The 12,979-nt window shown below is 36.7% G+C and overlaps 1 protein-coding gene across 1 annotated transcript; it reads left to right on the forward strand.

The window, feature by feature from the left end:
* Positions 1–10,077: 10,077 nt before the first annotated feature.
* Positions 10,078–11,510, forward strand: CT83 (cancer/testis antigen 83). The gene is made up of 2 exons (XM_037512918.2): positions 10,078–10,320; positions 11,153–11,510. Exons 1-2 carry the CDS (start codon positions 10,246–10,248, stop codon positions 11,459–11,461), a joined length of 384 nt encoding a protein of 127 aa, XP_037368815.1. The 5' UTR covers positions 10,078–10,245; the 3' UTR covers positions 11,462–11,510.
* Positions 11,511–12,979: the final 1,469 nt, after the last annotated feature.

Genomic DNA, 12,979 nt, shown 5'->3' on the forward strand with positions numbered 1-12,979 from the left:
GTATTTAATTTTTCCTGGATGTGTTAAAGATAAACTGTATAAACAGGATAAATTTTGTTATTGCAGAATGAAAAATATGACTTAGTTGATCATATGAGAGACCCTACCTATTGTAATACATTCTGGATACCAACTATCTTCTGTGGTTATGTTGACTCAATTGTTAAGGAGAGTTTCCATGATGATTCAGGTTGAAGACAGGGTATCCTTTTAAGTGAAAAGGATTGCACTAAGTTTTTTTGCCCCATACACATACATTTTCCCCTTCAAGATCAGATGGATATGGATTCTTATCTTCCAAACACCAGGAGCTATTACCCCTTGAGCATGCAATGTATGATACTGTTACAGATGTGGTTAAACATGATAGCAAACCCAAGAGAAATTCCTCAGCAATGGTATTTGTTCACTATCTGCATAGTGAAACTAAAAAGGAGCAAACTCTTAATCAACATAATGTGTTAATATCATTTAATATTCCCTGTCAGTTTCACAACTAGAGAAACGAGTTATATGTCAGCAGACGTGATGGTAAACACAAGATTTTATATATATTTATATATATATATACACACACACACACACAAAATGCTATCAAGCTATCTCCAATTGCTCACCTTTTCAACACAAGAACAGATGTTTCAAACTATAGAATATCTAAGTTGTGATTCTGTATTTGAGGATAATTATATGGAGGCAGTATGATTAGATGACCCAGAATCATGGTACTAGGTTCCTAGTTAACAACTTCTGAGGTCTTAATTAAAGCAATTAAATTATACCAGCTTCATTCTCTGTAAAGTAGGAATTGCACTTGTCCCACCTACAATACAGGGCTGTAGGGAGGGTTAAATGAAATCATGCAAATGAAGATATTTGAAAGGCATTAAAACAAAAACTACTGTCAGTGATCCACTTATAATGTCAAAATCACTTTGAAACACCAGCCTTGGAAACATTTGCTAAGTTGCCCACAAATATTTGATAATGATATTCAAATAACTGAGGAATCTGATATTTTCAAACTCATTATTGTGTAACATATATGTCGAGTCTTGGGGAAAATTGTGGAGTGGTGATTGAATTTATATTTGACATTCAGCGTCCCTTTTTTCTTAACTCTATCCTACTTCCTACCCGCACACTCTCCATTAAACAAACGTATTTTCTCATTTTACTCCCTCTTGCCAAGAAAACTCTATCATGTAACTAATTTAATCCTGATAGTAAAAAAAAAAAAAAGGTTAGAAAATTGATGTCATGCATACCATGGAATAAAGAAAATTCTTAGGAGGAAGAAGTATTTTAAGTTTCTCTAAACTGTGGAATAAATGTTTGCACAACTTCCTCCCCTAGGAGACTGGCAGCATGTAAGAAATCTTTCTATGTGTAAGAATGAAGTGGCAAGGGACCCACTCAAGGCCTCTAAAACCACACTCTAAGCATATGAGATAAGATTGATTCTGATAAGATATCAAAGTCAAAATGAAAGAGCAGAGTTTGGGGATCTGCTCAGAGTTTAGGAGTTTTTCACCATGTGCTTACAATTGTAAGTCACGGCTCAAGCGCAGGATTCGACAACAACGGGGATTATTTGCAAAGGGAGATTGGGATAAAGAAAGGCCACAAATGGCCGGCTGTCCTACCGCAGATAGTGTCCACAGTGTCCAGTAGTCCAAACAAAAAGCTGCGTGTACAAGATTGCTTCGCCCCTCTGAAGGGAGGCCGAAACCGGCGGCTCTCCTGGAGATGAAGCCAAGCCTCCCTCTCAAGCCAACCCACGTCGCTAGCAAGCCTGCTTACATCCCTTTCAGGGCGCCTACCTTCCAAACGTGATTGGTCCTTTTTCCAAACCAGCTGTTTTAATGACTTAATTGGTGCCAGTGGGAGCTTGAACTTAATTGGTGCCAGCCGGAGCTCGGACTTGTTTGATCTGTTTTCAAAACCAGATCAGGATTCAAAACCAAAACTCCAGTAATGTCGCCAATCTGCCCTGCATTGTCTGGGAGCTGGGCAAGTAAACTCATTGTCTGGGAGCTGAGCTATATATCTGAATGGCACTGACCAGGCCATTTAAACCTGACCTGCATGTCTCCAGAACTGGCTACTGGCCTGATCTCTCTCTCTCTCTCTCTCTCTCACACACACACACCTGTAATCTCTCACCATCCTTCTAAGCCACACTTACTTGACTTGCTCCCTCCTGATGTCCTTAATCTTTCCACTTGTTCTAAGAGGCAGCTATCCATTATTGAAATTGTATGTATATTGTATCTCTATCAATGCCGACAAGCTGCCTATGTCTAATGCCTATCATCACACACAAATATCAAACATAATTCTTGGAGATCTTTTAAAAATGAGTATTTCAAGAATATCAATAATCTTTCACATTCATAATATTCAACAAATTCATGATATTTCACAATTTTCTGATGGTCATAATATTTAAACAATAACCAAAATATGACCGCATTGATTTATAAAGGAAAAGTACCTATGAAGGCATATGTTCGAACCAATGTCTTCAAGTTGAACCCATGTTGTTAGAGACTTAGAAGAAATAGTCATTAGGAGAGGGAAAGACCTAGGAGGTATATTTGCCTTCTGTTTGTTATACAAATTAATACCTTCCTTGCATATATAAACACTACCAGGCAAATGCAAATTTTTATTTGCATCCACAGTTGTTCACAAAGAGATTTATCAGAAACATTCTTTCATAGTACAAACCAAGATTTTTTTTTGGTGGGGGGGAATGGATTTTTATTTGGACTAACAATAAATAACATTCTTAAGAAAGGAGGGAAATAGTAAAAAAAAGAAGAAGAAAATAACCATTAAATGATATAAATTTGGAATTGAAATAACATTCTATAATTGAGTAAGCACATTCCTGCCAATGACCAGTATCTAATAATTTTGAAATATTTACAGCTAACATTTTGAAAGCATAGCAACAAGCAACAATGATTAATCAGAACTTTACTCCAATAATAAGGAACTTCTAAAATATGACTTAAATATATGCCAGAAGTTCAGAGTTTACAAAATAGTTCAATCATGGGGGGAGAAATATAAGAAACATTTCTAATAAACTCTGATTATATTATTAAAAAGTATAAAATAGTTTATCATAAAGAATGGAAATTGACTTAAAAATCAGTTGAAAACAATGACCTATTTACTGTTGGTCATTGAACAGAAAGAAAACTCAATTCTGATTCTATTTTTTGTATATACTCTTGTAATAATTTTCAGTAAAGGATTCATAAGCCACCTTTATTTCTAACTTTAACATAGTTTTATATGTATGTGTTCAGACATATATAAACATACAGATATGTGAAGATTTCCATGTTATCTTAAAAATATAATTAACTATATAAGCATATTAAGTAAAACAAAGTGTTATTTTGAAATTATCATTTTAATAAACTGTAATAATTCACCTAATATACAAAAATACAAATTATATACATTATATCATAGATATTAATCTCTAATTATTATACCCAGTTTCAATTCAACCATTTATCTGTACTAGAACCAGCAAAGCAATTAAAAATAGATTCTTTACAACAGAAAATTAGAATCCAGGAAATAAATGCCTAACATTTTGTCCATCACCATACAATCATTTCATGTTGCTTATAACATTTTAAAATAACAATAAACATTTATTAGTATAATGCAAAGACTTTTTTTAAAGATTATTTTTAATATTTATGCGTATAAGAACTGAAGTGTAGGTCAGAGGTGCAGGGTGTGAGAGGATTTGCCAGAGACAGAGTGGGGAGCAGAACAGGCGGATTGACTGAAATACACTGCTGAGGGGAGCAGTGGGTGAGACAGGAGAGGTCTGCTGTGCCATGTGGGTTAGCTCCCTGGCCAGGGATCGAACTCATGTTGCAGTGGCTGCCGATAGCTTGATTTCGTTGAGACTTTAACCCCTGCACCACCAGGGAGGCCCTGCAAGTACTTTATTGATTCTGTTAATTTATAGCATTGTAAAAAAGAGAGAAAAGGGTAGATAGCCAATGCTGGCAGAAATAATTGAAAGGATAGACTCTTCCAAGTTGTGAGAAATTAAAAAATAAACAATGGAATGATATCTCACAAGTTGGAAGAGTCTACCCTTTCAATTATTTCTACCATAGTAAATCTATTTTTAGATTTGTTGTATTTTAAAAATCGGTGTTTAGTTGGTAATGTTATCTAGATGATGGAATAGGAAACTCCAGAACCTCTTCCCCCTACCCCCACCATGGAAATATATAACTAAAATAATGTTATAGGAGCACTGTAAACCAGTCAAAACTCTACAGCAACAAAGTGATTGTCCAATCCACAAAAAGCCACATTAAAACAGTAGGAAGGAGCTGCTGAAGGGTCTGGATTCAGAGACAGGAACACATAATCCTCAGTGAGCTCCATCCTGACAGCATCCTTCCACAGCTTGGCAGGGAAGTGAGCCTCTGGACACCAGCTCCTCTGCTCTACAGAAAAATTAATAGGGGAAGAAGGGAGGATGGTGGATGAACAGAATCCTTGAGTCATTGCTTCCTTCAAGGACACTGAAGACAAGCTGCTGGAGGGAGCAGCCAGATAGGAAATAGAGCTGTGGATGTAAGGACTGGTATTTCAGCAAGGAGAGACTGAAACCATCAGAAAAGGTAGGAAAGACTGAGAAAGTGTAAGTCAGGAACAGTGCCTGTTCACCAATCGGGATACCTGCCCTAACCCCACTGAGTCCCACAGATTCTCCCACAGCCCCTGTTCAGGAACTTGTCACAGAAATGCAAATCAAAAACACAATGAGGTAGCACACCTATGAGAATGGCTCATATCAAAATGGGCAAAAATAACAAGTGTTGTAGAGGGTATGGAGAAAAAGGAACCCGCATACACTGTTGGGGGGAACGTAGACAGGTCCAGCCCCTATGGAAAATATTATGGAGATTTGTCAAAATATTAAAAATAGATTTACTATGTACCCCAGCCATTCCACATCTAGATATCTACCTAAAGAATGCAAAAATACTAATTCAAAGGAATATATATATATATATATATATAGTTCTATGTTCATTGCAACACTATTTACAGTAGCCAAGCTATGGAAACAATATAAGTGCCCAAAAACAAATGAAATCAGGAAGATGAGGTATGTATACACAATGGAATGCTACTCAGCTATAAAAAATGACAAATTCTTGCTAGTTGTGACAACATGGGTGGAATTGGAGGGATTTATGTTAGGTGAAATAAGTCAGGAGGAGAAAGACAAATACCAGATGGTGTCATTTATATGTGGAATACAGAGAAACAAAATAAGAGTCAGATAAAACCAAAACAATAACTAACATTAGCAATCCGACTGTAGATGAGGCCACCATAGGGGTAGGGGGAAGAGGGAGATCAGAATGAGTGATGGCACAAGGGACTATGATGGAAGACTATGGGTGCCTTGATGGTGGGGGTGGTGTGGCAACAGACACCTGAAGTGTGATCTTACACCTCTGAATCATATACAGTATCGTAAGCTAATGTTACCTCAATAAACAGAATACAAATAACCAGAATGGCTTTTAGTTCTAAACAATGAAGAAAAACACAGAATAATAAAAAAAAAAATTCTGGATTTGACATATACAATAATTGAATTGAAAATTTCATGAGAGGTTCAAAAAAAAAACTTGAACAAGCAGAAGAAACAATCAGTGATGCTGAAGTCATTAGAATGAGAATCAAGAGAAAACATAAAACAAGAAAAGTGAATATAGCCTAAATGATTTATAGGGCAACATCAAATAGACCTCTGTGCATTATAGAAGCCCCAGAAAATGAGTGAAAGAAGAGAAAGGATAATAAAAAAAAGCAAGTAAAAAAATAGTAAAACATAGGATAGATTTTAATCTAACTTTAACTGTCAGATCTAAATACACCATTTAAAAGACAGATGTTGTCAAAGTGGATAAATAAAAAGTGTATAGAATATGAAAGCACATGGAACATTCACCAAAATAGACTACATTCTGGGCTGTAAAACGCACTTTTTTTTTTTTTTCTGAATAGAGAACATTTTATTTTTTTTTTATTTTTTTTTAAATAATAATTTTATTTTTATATTCCCCATACAATTGCAAACGCCCCATTCTGACCCCAATCCCTCCCCTCCCGCCCCCCACCCCAAAAAGTGTCTCTGGTTCATAGTTTTTTGTTGATTTTGATTTTCACTTTCTTATATTCGTTTTCCTGGTCCCTTATTTAAGTTTTCTAGATTCCTGCTATGAGTGAGACCATCTGGTATTTTTCTTTTTCTTTTTGGCTTATTTCGCTGAGCATGATCCCTTCCAGCGCCATCCATGTTGCTGCAAATTGCATGTGTTTATCTTTTTTGAATGCTGAGTAATATTCCATGGTGTATATGTACCACATCTTCTTGATCCAGTCATCTATTTTTGGGCATTTGGGCTGTTTCCAAAGCTTAGCTATTGTAAACAGTGCTGCTATAAACATAGGGGTGCAGGTGCTCTTTGGAATTGATGAAAAACACACTTTTTTTTTTCTTTTGTTTTTTAAAGATTTATTTTTTTATGCATACAAGAGCTGGGGTACAGGCCAGAGGTGCGGGGGTGGGGTGAGAGGATTCACCAGAGACAGAGTGGGGAACAGAACAGGCAGATTGACCAAAGTGCACTGCAGAGGGGAGCCATGGGCGAATCAGGAGAGGTCTGCTGCACCATGTGGGTTGCTCCCTGGCTGGCCAGGGGAATCGAACTCCTGCAGCAGTGGCTGCGGATAGCTTCATAGGTTATGTCTTAACCCTTGCGCCACCAGGGAGGTCCTGTAAAACACACTTTTAAAAGAATAGAAATCATGTCGGCTACCAGACCCCAATGGACTTAAAGTAGAAACATAGGCCAGAGAGATGGTTGGAAAATCCTAAAATATTTGAACATTAAAAACAAACTTTTATATAACACAGATAAAATGGTATATATTGAAGAAAATTTTTAAATATTTTGAACTAGATGAAAATGAAAACAACTTATCATAACATGTGAGATTCAGAAAAAATAATGTTTAGAGGAAAATTAAAACATTGAATGCATACATTTGAAAAGAAGGAAGATCTAAAATCAATGATGTAATCCTCCACCTTCGGAAACTAAAAAAAAGAAGTTCAAATGAAGTGCAAAGTAAACAGAAAAAAAAAAAACATGAATTAGAGCAGAAATCAATGAAATTGAAAACAGAAAACCAGTAGTAAAAATCAACAAACCAAAACTAGTAGTTTGCAAAGATCAACAATTTTGGTTATCTTCTAGCCAGGGTAACTAGGAAAAGAGTGAGGACACAAATTACTAATATAAAAAATGTAGATAAAGAGGGGACATCATTTCTGATCCCATGGACATTAAAAGTATAATCAATGAACACTATGGACAAATATGCCCATAAATTTGATAAGCTAAACAAAGTGGATCAGTTCTTTTTAAAAGACGATCTACAAAAACCACGCAAAAAGAAACAACTTGAGTACGCTTATGCCTATTAAGGAAATTGAATGATTAATTGATGACCTTCCAAAACAGAAAGCATCAGGAGCAGATGTGTTCACTGGTGAATTCTACCAAATATTTAAGGAAGAAATCATACAATTATCTACAACTTTTTCAGAATACAGAAGGATAATATTTTCTAATTCATTTTATGAGGTGGATATTACCTTAATACCAAAACCAGACAAAAACATCACAGGAAAGGAAAACTAAAGATCAGTATCACTCATGAACATAAATTCACAAATCCCCATAAAAATATTAGCAAATAAAAAGGATTATACAGCACAGCACAACCAGGTGATTTACCTCAGATATGCAAGACTGGTTCAGTGTTCAAAAATGAAATTAATTAATATCAACTATCAAAATAGACTAAAGAAGAAAAATCACACAATCATATCAATTGATGCAGGAAGAACATTTGACAAAACCAACAATAATTCATTACAAAAACACTCAGTAAACTAGGAATATAGGGAAATTTCCTTAAATTAATAGACTATCTTCAGTTAAAATCACACATACTACTGAGAAACTGTAAGCTTTCCCACAAAGGTTAGGATAATGCCAAGAATATCTCCTCTCACCATTCCTTTTTTACAATCATACTGTAAGTTCTAGATAATGCAAGAAGAGAAGAAAAGCAAATAAAAAGTACACAGATTGGTAAGGAAGAAACAAAAATATCTTGTATGAAATATGAAAGAATTTACAAAAAATAACCTTTCTGGAACTAATAAGCGATTAAAGTTACAGGATGCAAAGTTAATATACAAAATTCAATCACTTTCCTATATACCAGCAATGAACATGTGGAATTTGAAATTAAACTCACAATACCATTTATATTAACATACACCAAAAAGAAATATTTAGGCATAAATCTAGCAAAATATGTACAAGATCTATATGAGGTTAATGATAAAAATGATGAAAGAAATCAAAGAAGAACTAAATAATGTACACATATTCCTTGATAATGGATTGGAAAACTCAATATTGTCAAGATGTGTGTTGTTCCCTGCTTGATCCATAGAATTAATGCAGCCTAAATTAAAGTCCCAGCAAGTTATTTTGTGGATATGGGCAAACTAACACTTAAGCTATAATTCCAAAATTATATATAAACAGTTGGCAAATTTGTATAATTTGAGAAAAAAAAAGTCTATACAGAAAGACACAGTACCTGAAATGTACAACACAATATTGAAGGAGGACAAAGTTAGAGGACTGGCAATACTGATCTTTAGGACTTACTATAAAGCTATAGTAAAGAAAACTGTGTGGTATTGGCAAAAATAAATAAATAAACACATTGACCAGTGAAACAGTATAAAGAACCTAGAATTACACCCATATAGCTATTTGCCATTAGTTCTGAGTTTTTAGTTCAGTGTTATATTGTACATTTACCCGAACTTCTTGAATATTTCTAACTTGTCTAGCACTATGATTACTGTGCTTGTTGACTCTCAGTACTAATCCAAATAAACAGTTCAGTTCCTTGGGTGGACAATACTAAATATTTGATACACACAAGTCAGCAACTAGAGGCAGACGTTTTGGAGATGGGGTTGAGGGTGAGGTAATGGGGCAGTTATTCTCAGGACTCAAATTCTGTGAGTTCAAGTTCTGCTTTTGCTGCTAGTTACAAGTGAATTTACTTAACACCTGAATCTGTTTCGGCATTTCCAAAAGTAGACCCAGAATTAAAAATACCCATAGGGGGCCTCCCCTGGTGGCACAGCAGTTGAGCGCTGGGCTGCGAAGCTGCCCGCAGCCTCTGCAGCGCTGGTTCGATCCCCGGCCGCCGGCGAGGGTCCCACATGGCACAACAGACCTGTCCTGCCGCCCGCTGCTCCCCTCAGCAGTGTATTTCGTCAGTCTGCCTGTTCTGTACCCCACTCTGGCCCTGCTGAACTCTCTCATCCTCCCGCGCTTCTGACTGCACCCAGTGCTTGTATGAATAAATAAATAAATCTTTTAAAAAATACCCATAGCACAAAATTATTGTGAGTTTTATAGGACAATGTCCCTGGAATACTTTTTAAACTGTACAGTGACACACATATACATAATCATCACAATATGGATTCCGTTGGAGTGAATCCTAAAATAGTAATGGGAGTGTGGTGGAGATACCAGCAAAGACAATTTGTGGGTGACTACTTTTTACAAGGTCTTCCTATCTTGATTTTGAACTTGTTTTTGAAATGAATAGTGTAGTGGTTGCAGTAAAAACAATCACAGCTTAAAAAAAAAAAAAGACGGAGAAGCACTTTTAAAATCTGTATTTTCACCAGACAATTTGGCGTTTGTACTTCTACCATGTTTTAGCTTCCCAGAAATTCCAAACACCCCCAAGTCCTCTTACTCTAAAGACCTGACACGGCTACGAGGTGGGCGGTTACTAAATGCTGCCTGGCCACTAGCAGGTTGGGGGTTAGGTCATTGGATTGTAGCGTGGGGCCTCTAAGTGCTCAGTTGTGACGTCAGACGCCCTCCCAGTACGTATAAAGCTAGACGCGGACGCCTGGCTCAGTTGCGCGAGTCAGTGAGGATCGGTGAGCACCCTGGCTGGTGGTTTCCCAAAACCCGGCGGCTAGCGGGCCCTCAGTTTCCCAGCTGCCGAATACCTCCAAGATCCAGTAGAGAAAGAGGCCCAAAAGTAGCCATGAGCGTCTTCTTGCTCCTAGTTAGCGGCATTTTGTTCACCATAATGTTTGCGTTCTGGAAAAACCTGTTTCAGGTAAACCTGCTTCGGGGAGAGGGTTACTTCTTACCCCACACTTCTGGCATAGTAAACTGTGATTAGACAGCTGTGGTCTGTTTTCACTAGTGTTAGGGTGAGCTTTAGAATCACTTGAAAATTACAGCTAAAAGTGCCCACTCCCCACAACCTACCATTTTAAGAATCTGTACCTACTGTGGCAGCTTCCGCTATTCCCTGACTTTCTGTTTGCCTTTACTTCATTTCCTGTCTCACAAATAATTCGGGTCAAAAGGTGGGCTTCCTGTTAATATTTAAAGTAGCAATTGAAGTCAGATAGGATCAGACAGGGTCCAAATATAGACCTACAAAGACTGCCCAAGAAATACAACCCAAAGATCTGGCAGTTTGATGAAAGGCTACTTTCATATGTATTTTTTCCATCTATGTTTGACAAGAACATATTTTCAAATCAGTGTAGTTATTCAACAGATTTTTTTTTTTAAGATTTATTTATTTATGCATACATACAAGAACCGGGGTACAGGCCAGATTCGCGGGAGGGTGAGAGGATTCTCCAGAGACAGAGCAGGGAACAGAACAGCAGACTGACAAAACACACTGCTGAGGGGAGCAGCGGGCATGGCAGGAGAGGTCTGCGCTCCATGTGGGACCCTGCCGGCCGGCTGGGATCGAACCGGCGCTGCAGAGGCTGCGCCAACAGGGGAGGCCCTCAACAGATTTTTGATCTCTAATTCTTAGTGGAGAACAATCAGTTCATTCTGATAATCAAGTTTAAGCATGTTAGTTGGTAGTATTTGGAAATTGCTAAGCTACATTAATTACATATTATAATTTCCTTCCCTTACAGAGAAACACTGGTGAAATGTCATCAAACCCGCCTTCTCATGCACTAGTAAGAACATCTTCTCGTTCTGGGTCAACTAAGAACATTATTGATAAGAGTCTTTCAGTCAGCAGCCTCTCCCAGGATATATTAAATAATGTCCCACATTCGATAGCCATGCAGAAGCGAATATTGGTAAACCTCAGGATCGTGGAATACAAGCTGGCTGAATTGGAACTTTTCCTAGTTATCAAGGGTTTTAATGGTACATTAGTTAACCAGAAATCCACTGTAAAACTTACAAAATGTAATGACAGGCAAGGCAATCATTAAAAAGCACTTTGAGTGGATTGATTTAATTATGTGTTTATATCAAGTGAATTATTGCTTAAGAGGGGAGGGCTTGCCAAGTCAGATACAACATTCAGGCATTTGTGTACTCACTTTTTATGTAAAGAATTTAATTTTTATTTTAAGAATTGATTATGTGCTAATATGTTTTACTGGGGATAGAGTGAAAACACAATAAAGGAAAACAATTCAAGTTTTTATAATAAGCTATAGTAAAGAGCATAGTTGAGAGAGTGATTTTAATTTCACACATGTGTGGGAAAAAGTTTTCTCTAATGGTTTGCTTTACAGTCCTGCAAATGTCTCCAAATTTCTACTGTTGAATTAAGATATCATTGCCCTATAGTCACACAAATTTTTTTTTTTTTTTTTTTTTTGTGGGCCACTCAGCGGCGGCCGGGGAACGAACCGGCACTACAGAGGCTGCCGGCAGCCTCGCAGCCCAGCACTCAACCGCTGCGCCACCAGGGGAGACCCAGTCACACAAATTCTTAACGACACAAATTCTTAATTACGCCCCCAAACCCCACCCCCACTGATTATCTTGCATTAGAATCATGCTAATCTTCCCTGAATTGCAAATGTAACCTATAGAAAATTGCGTGTGTTTTTCTATCTGGTGAAAAATCCACACTTTAATAGCACCAAAATACAGCAAGACGGTGCATATAATATTATATGGATTAAAATTAAGATAAAGTATTTTTAAGCTCCTCTCAGCCATCTACTTCAAATTATGTTTTATAAACAGTAATAAATGATGTTTGCTAATAGAATTTGCCTTACCCTCAAAGAAAACCCTCAAAATATCTAACAGGAGCTGATCGTGTACATAACTGACTGAGATTTCACAAATAACAGGTCTACCTATGTACCTAGCTTCATGCCCCCTCCTGAAAATAAATTACCAGTATAAATTAGAGATACCTTAGTCTTTTATTCCTTTAGTGTTCAATAAAAAGGAAGAGGAAAGGGAAATGAAAACGTGTAAGAAATTAAGATTGAAATTATTATTTTTATCCCTCACTTGCCAAGAATAAAAAAACCATTGGAGTATATGTGGTTCTGAATTTTTTTTTTTTTTGAGTCACTGATCTCTTCATTCTGGTGAAAACTATGGACTCATTCCCTAGAAAAATTCTTGTCCATTCTCTCAGGCTAGGGTTAGAACCTTAAGAACAGCCAAAAAGTATCTTGCATATTTAGGCAATGTTCATCATCCTAGGCTGTGATGTTTATACCAGTTGTGCATGATTTATAGTGTATAAATCTATCAGTGACAGAATATACTTTCATTACCTTTTGTAAGGAAACTGGGACATATGACTTTCTAATTTTGCTGCTCTCATTCTTGACAAGTTTGACATGATTATCTCCTATAAGTAGTAAATAAGTTATCACCTGTAATTAGTAACTTGTTAAATTAAAAAAATCATTCTACTTATTACAATCATAAGACCCTAGATTTGATTGACTCCATTTCATTCCATGTTCTATTTG

This window comes from Talpa occidentalis, unplaced genomic scaffold (assembly GCF_014898055.3).
Source record: "Talpa occidentalis isolate TD23 unplaced genomic scaffold, MPIMG_talOcc4v2.1 talOcc4.15, whole genome shotgun sequence".
NCBI lineage: Eukaryota > Metazoa > Chordata > Mammalia > Eulipotyphla > Talpidae > Talpa > Talpa occidentalis.

Excerpts from the sequence above, each read along its gene's own strand:
- CT83 (XM_037512918.2), top strand. The coding sequence starts at position 10,246 with ATGAGCGTCTTCTTGCTCCTAGTTAGCGGCATTTTGTTCACCATAATG. Across the intron at positions 10,321-11,152 it reads TCTGGAAAAACCTGTTTCAG|AGAAACACTGGTGAAATGTC; the intron begins GTAAACCTGCTT and ends CTTCCCTTACAG.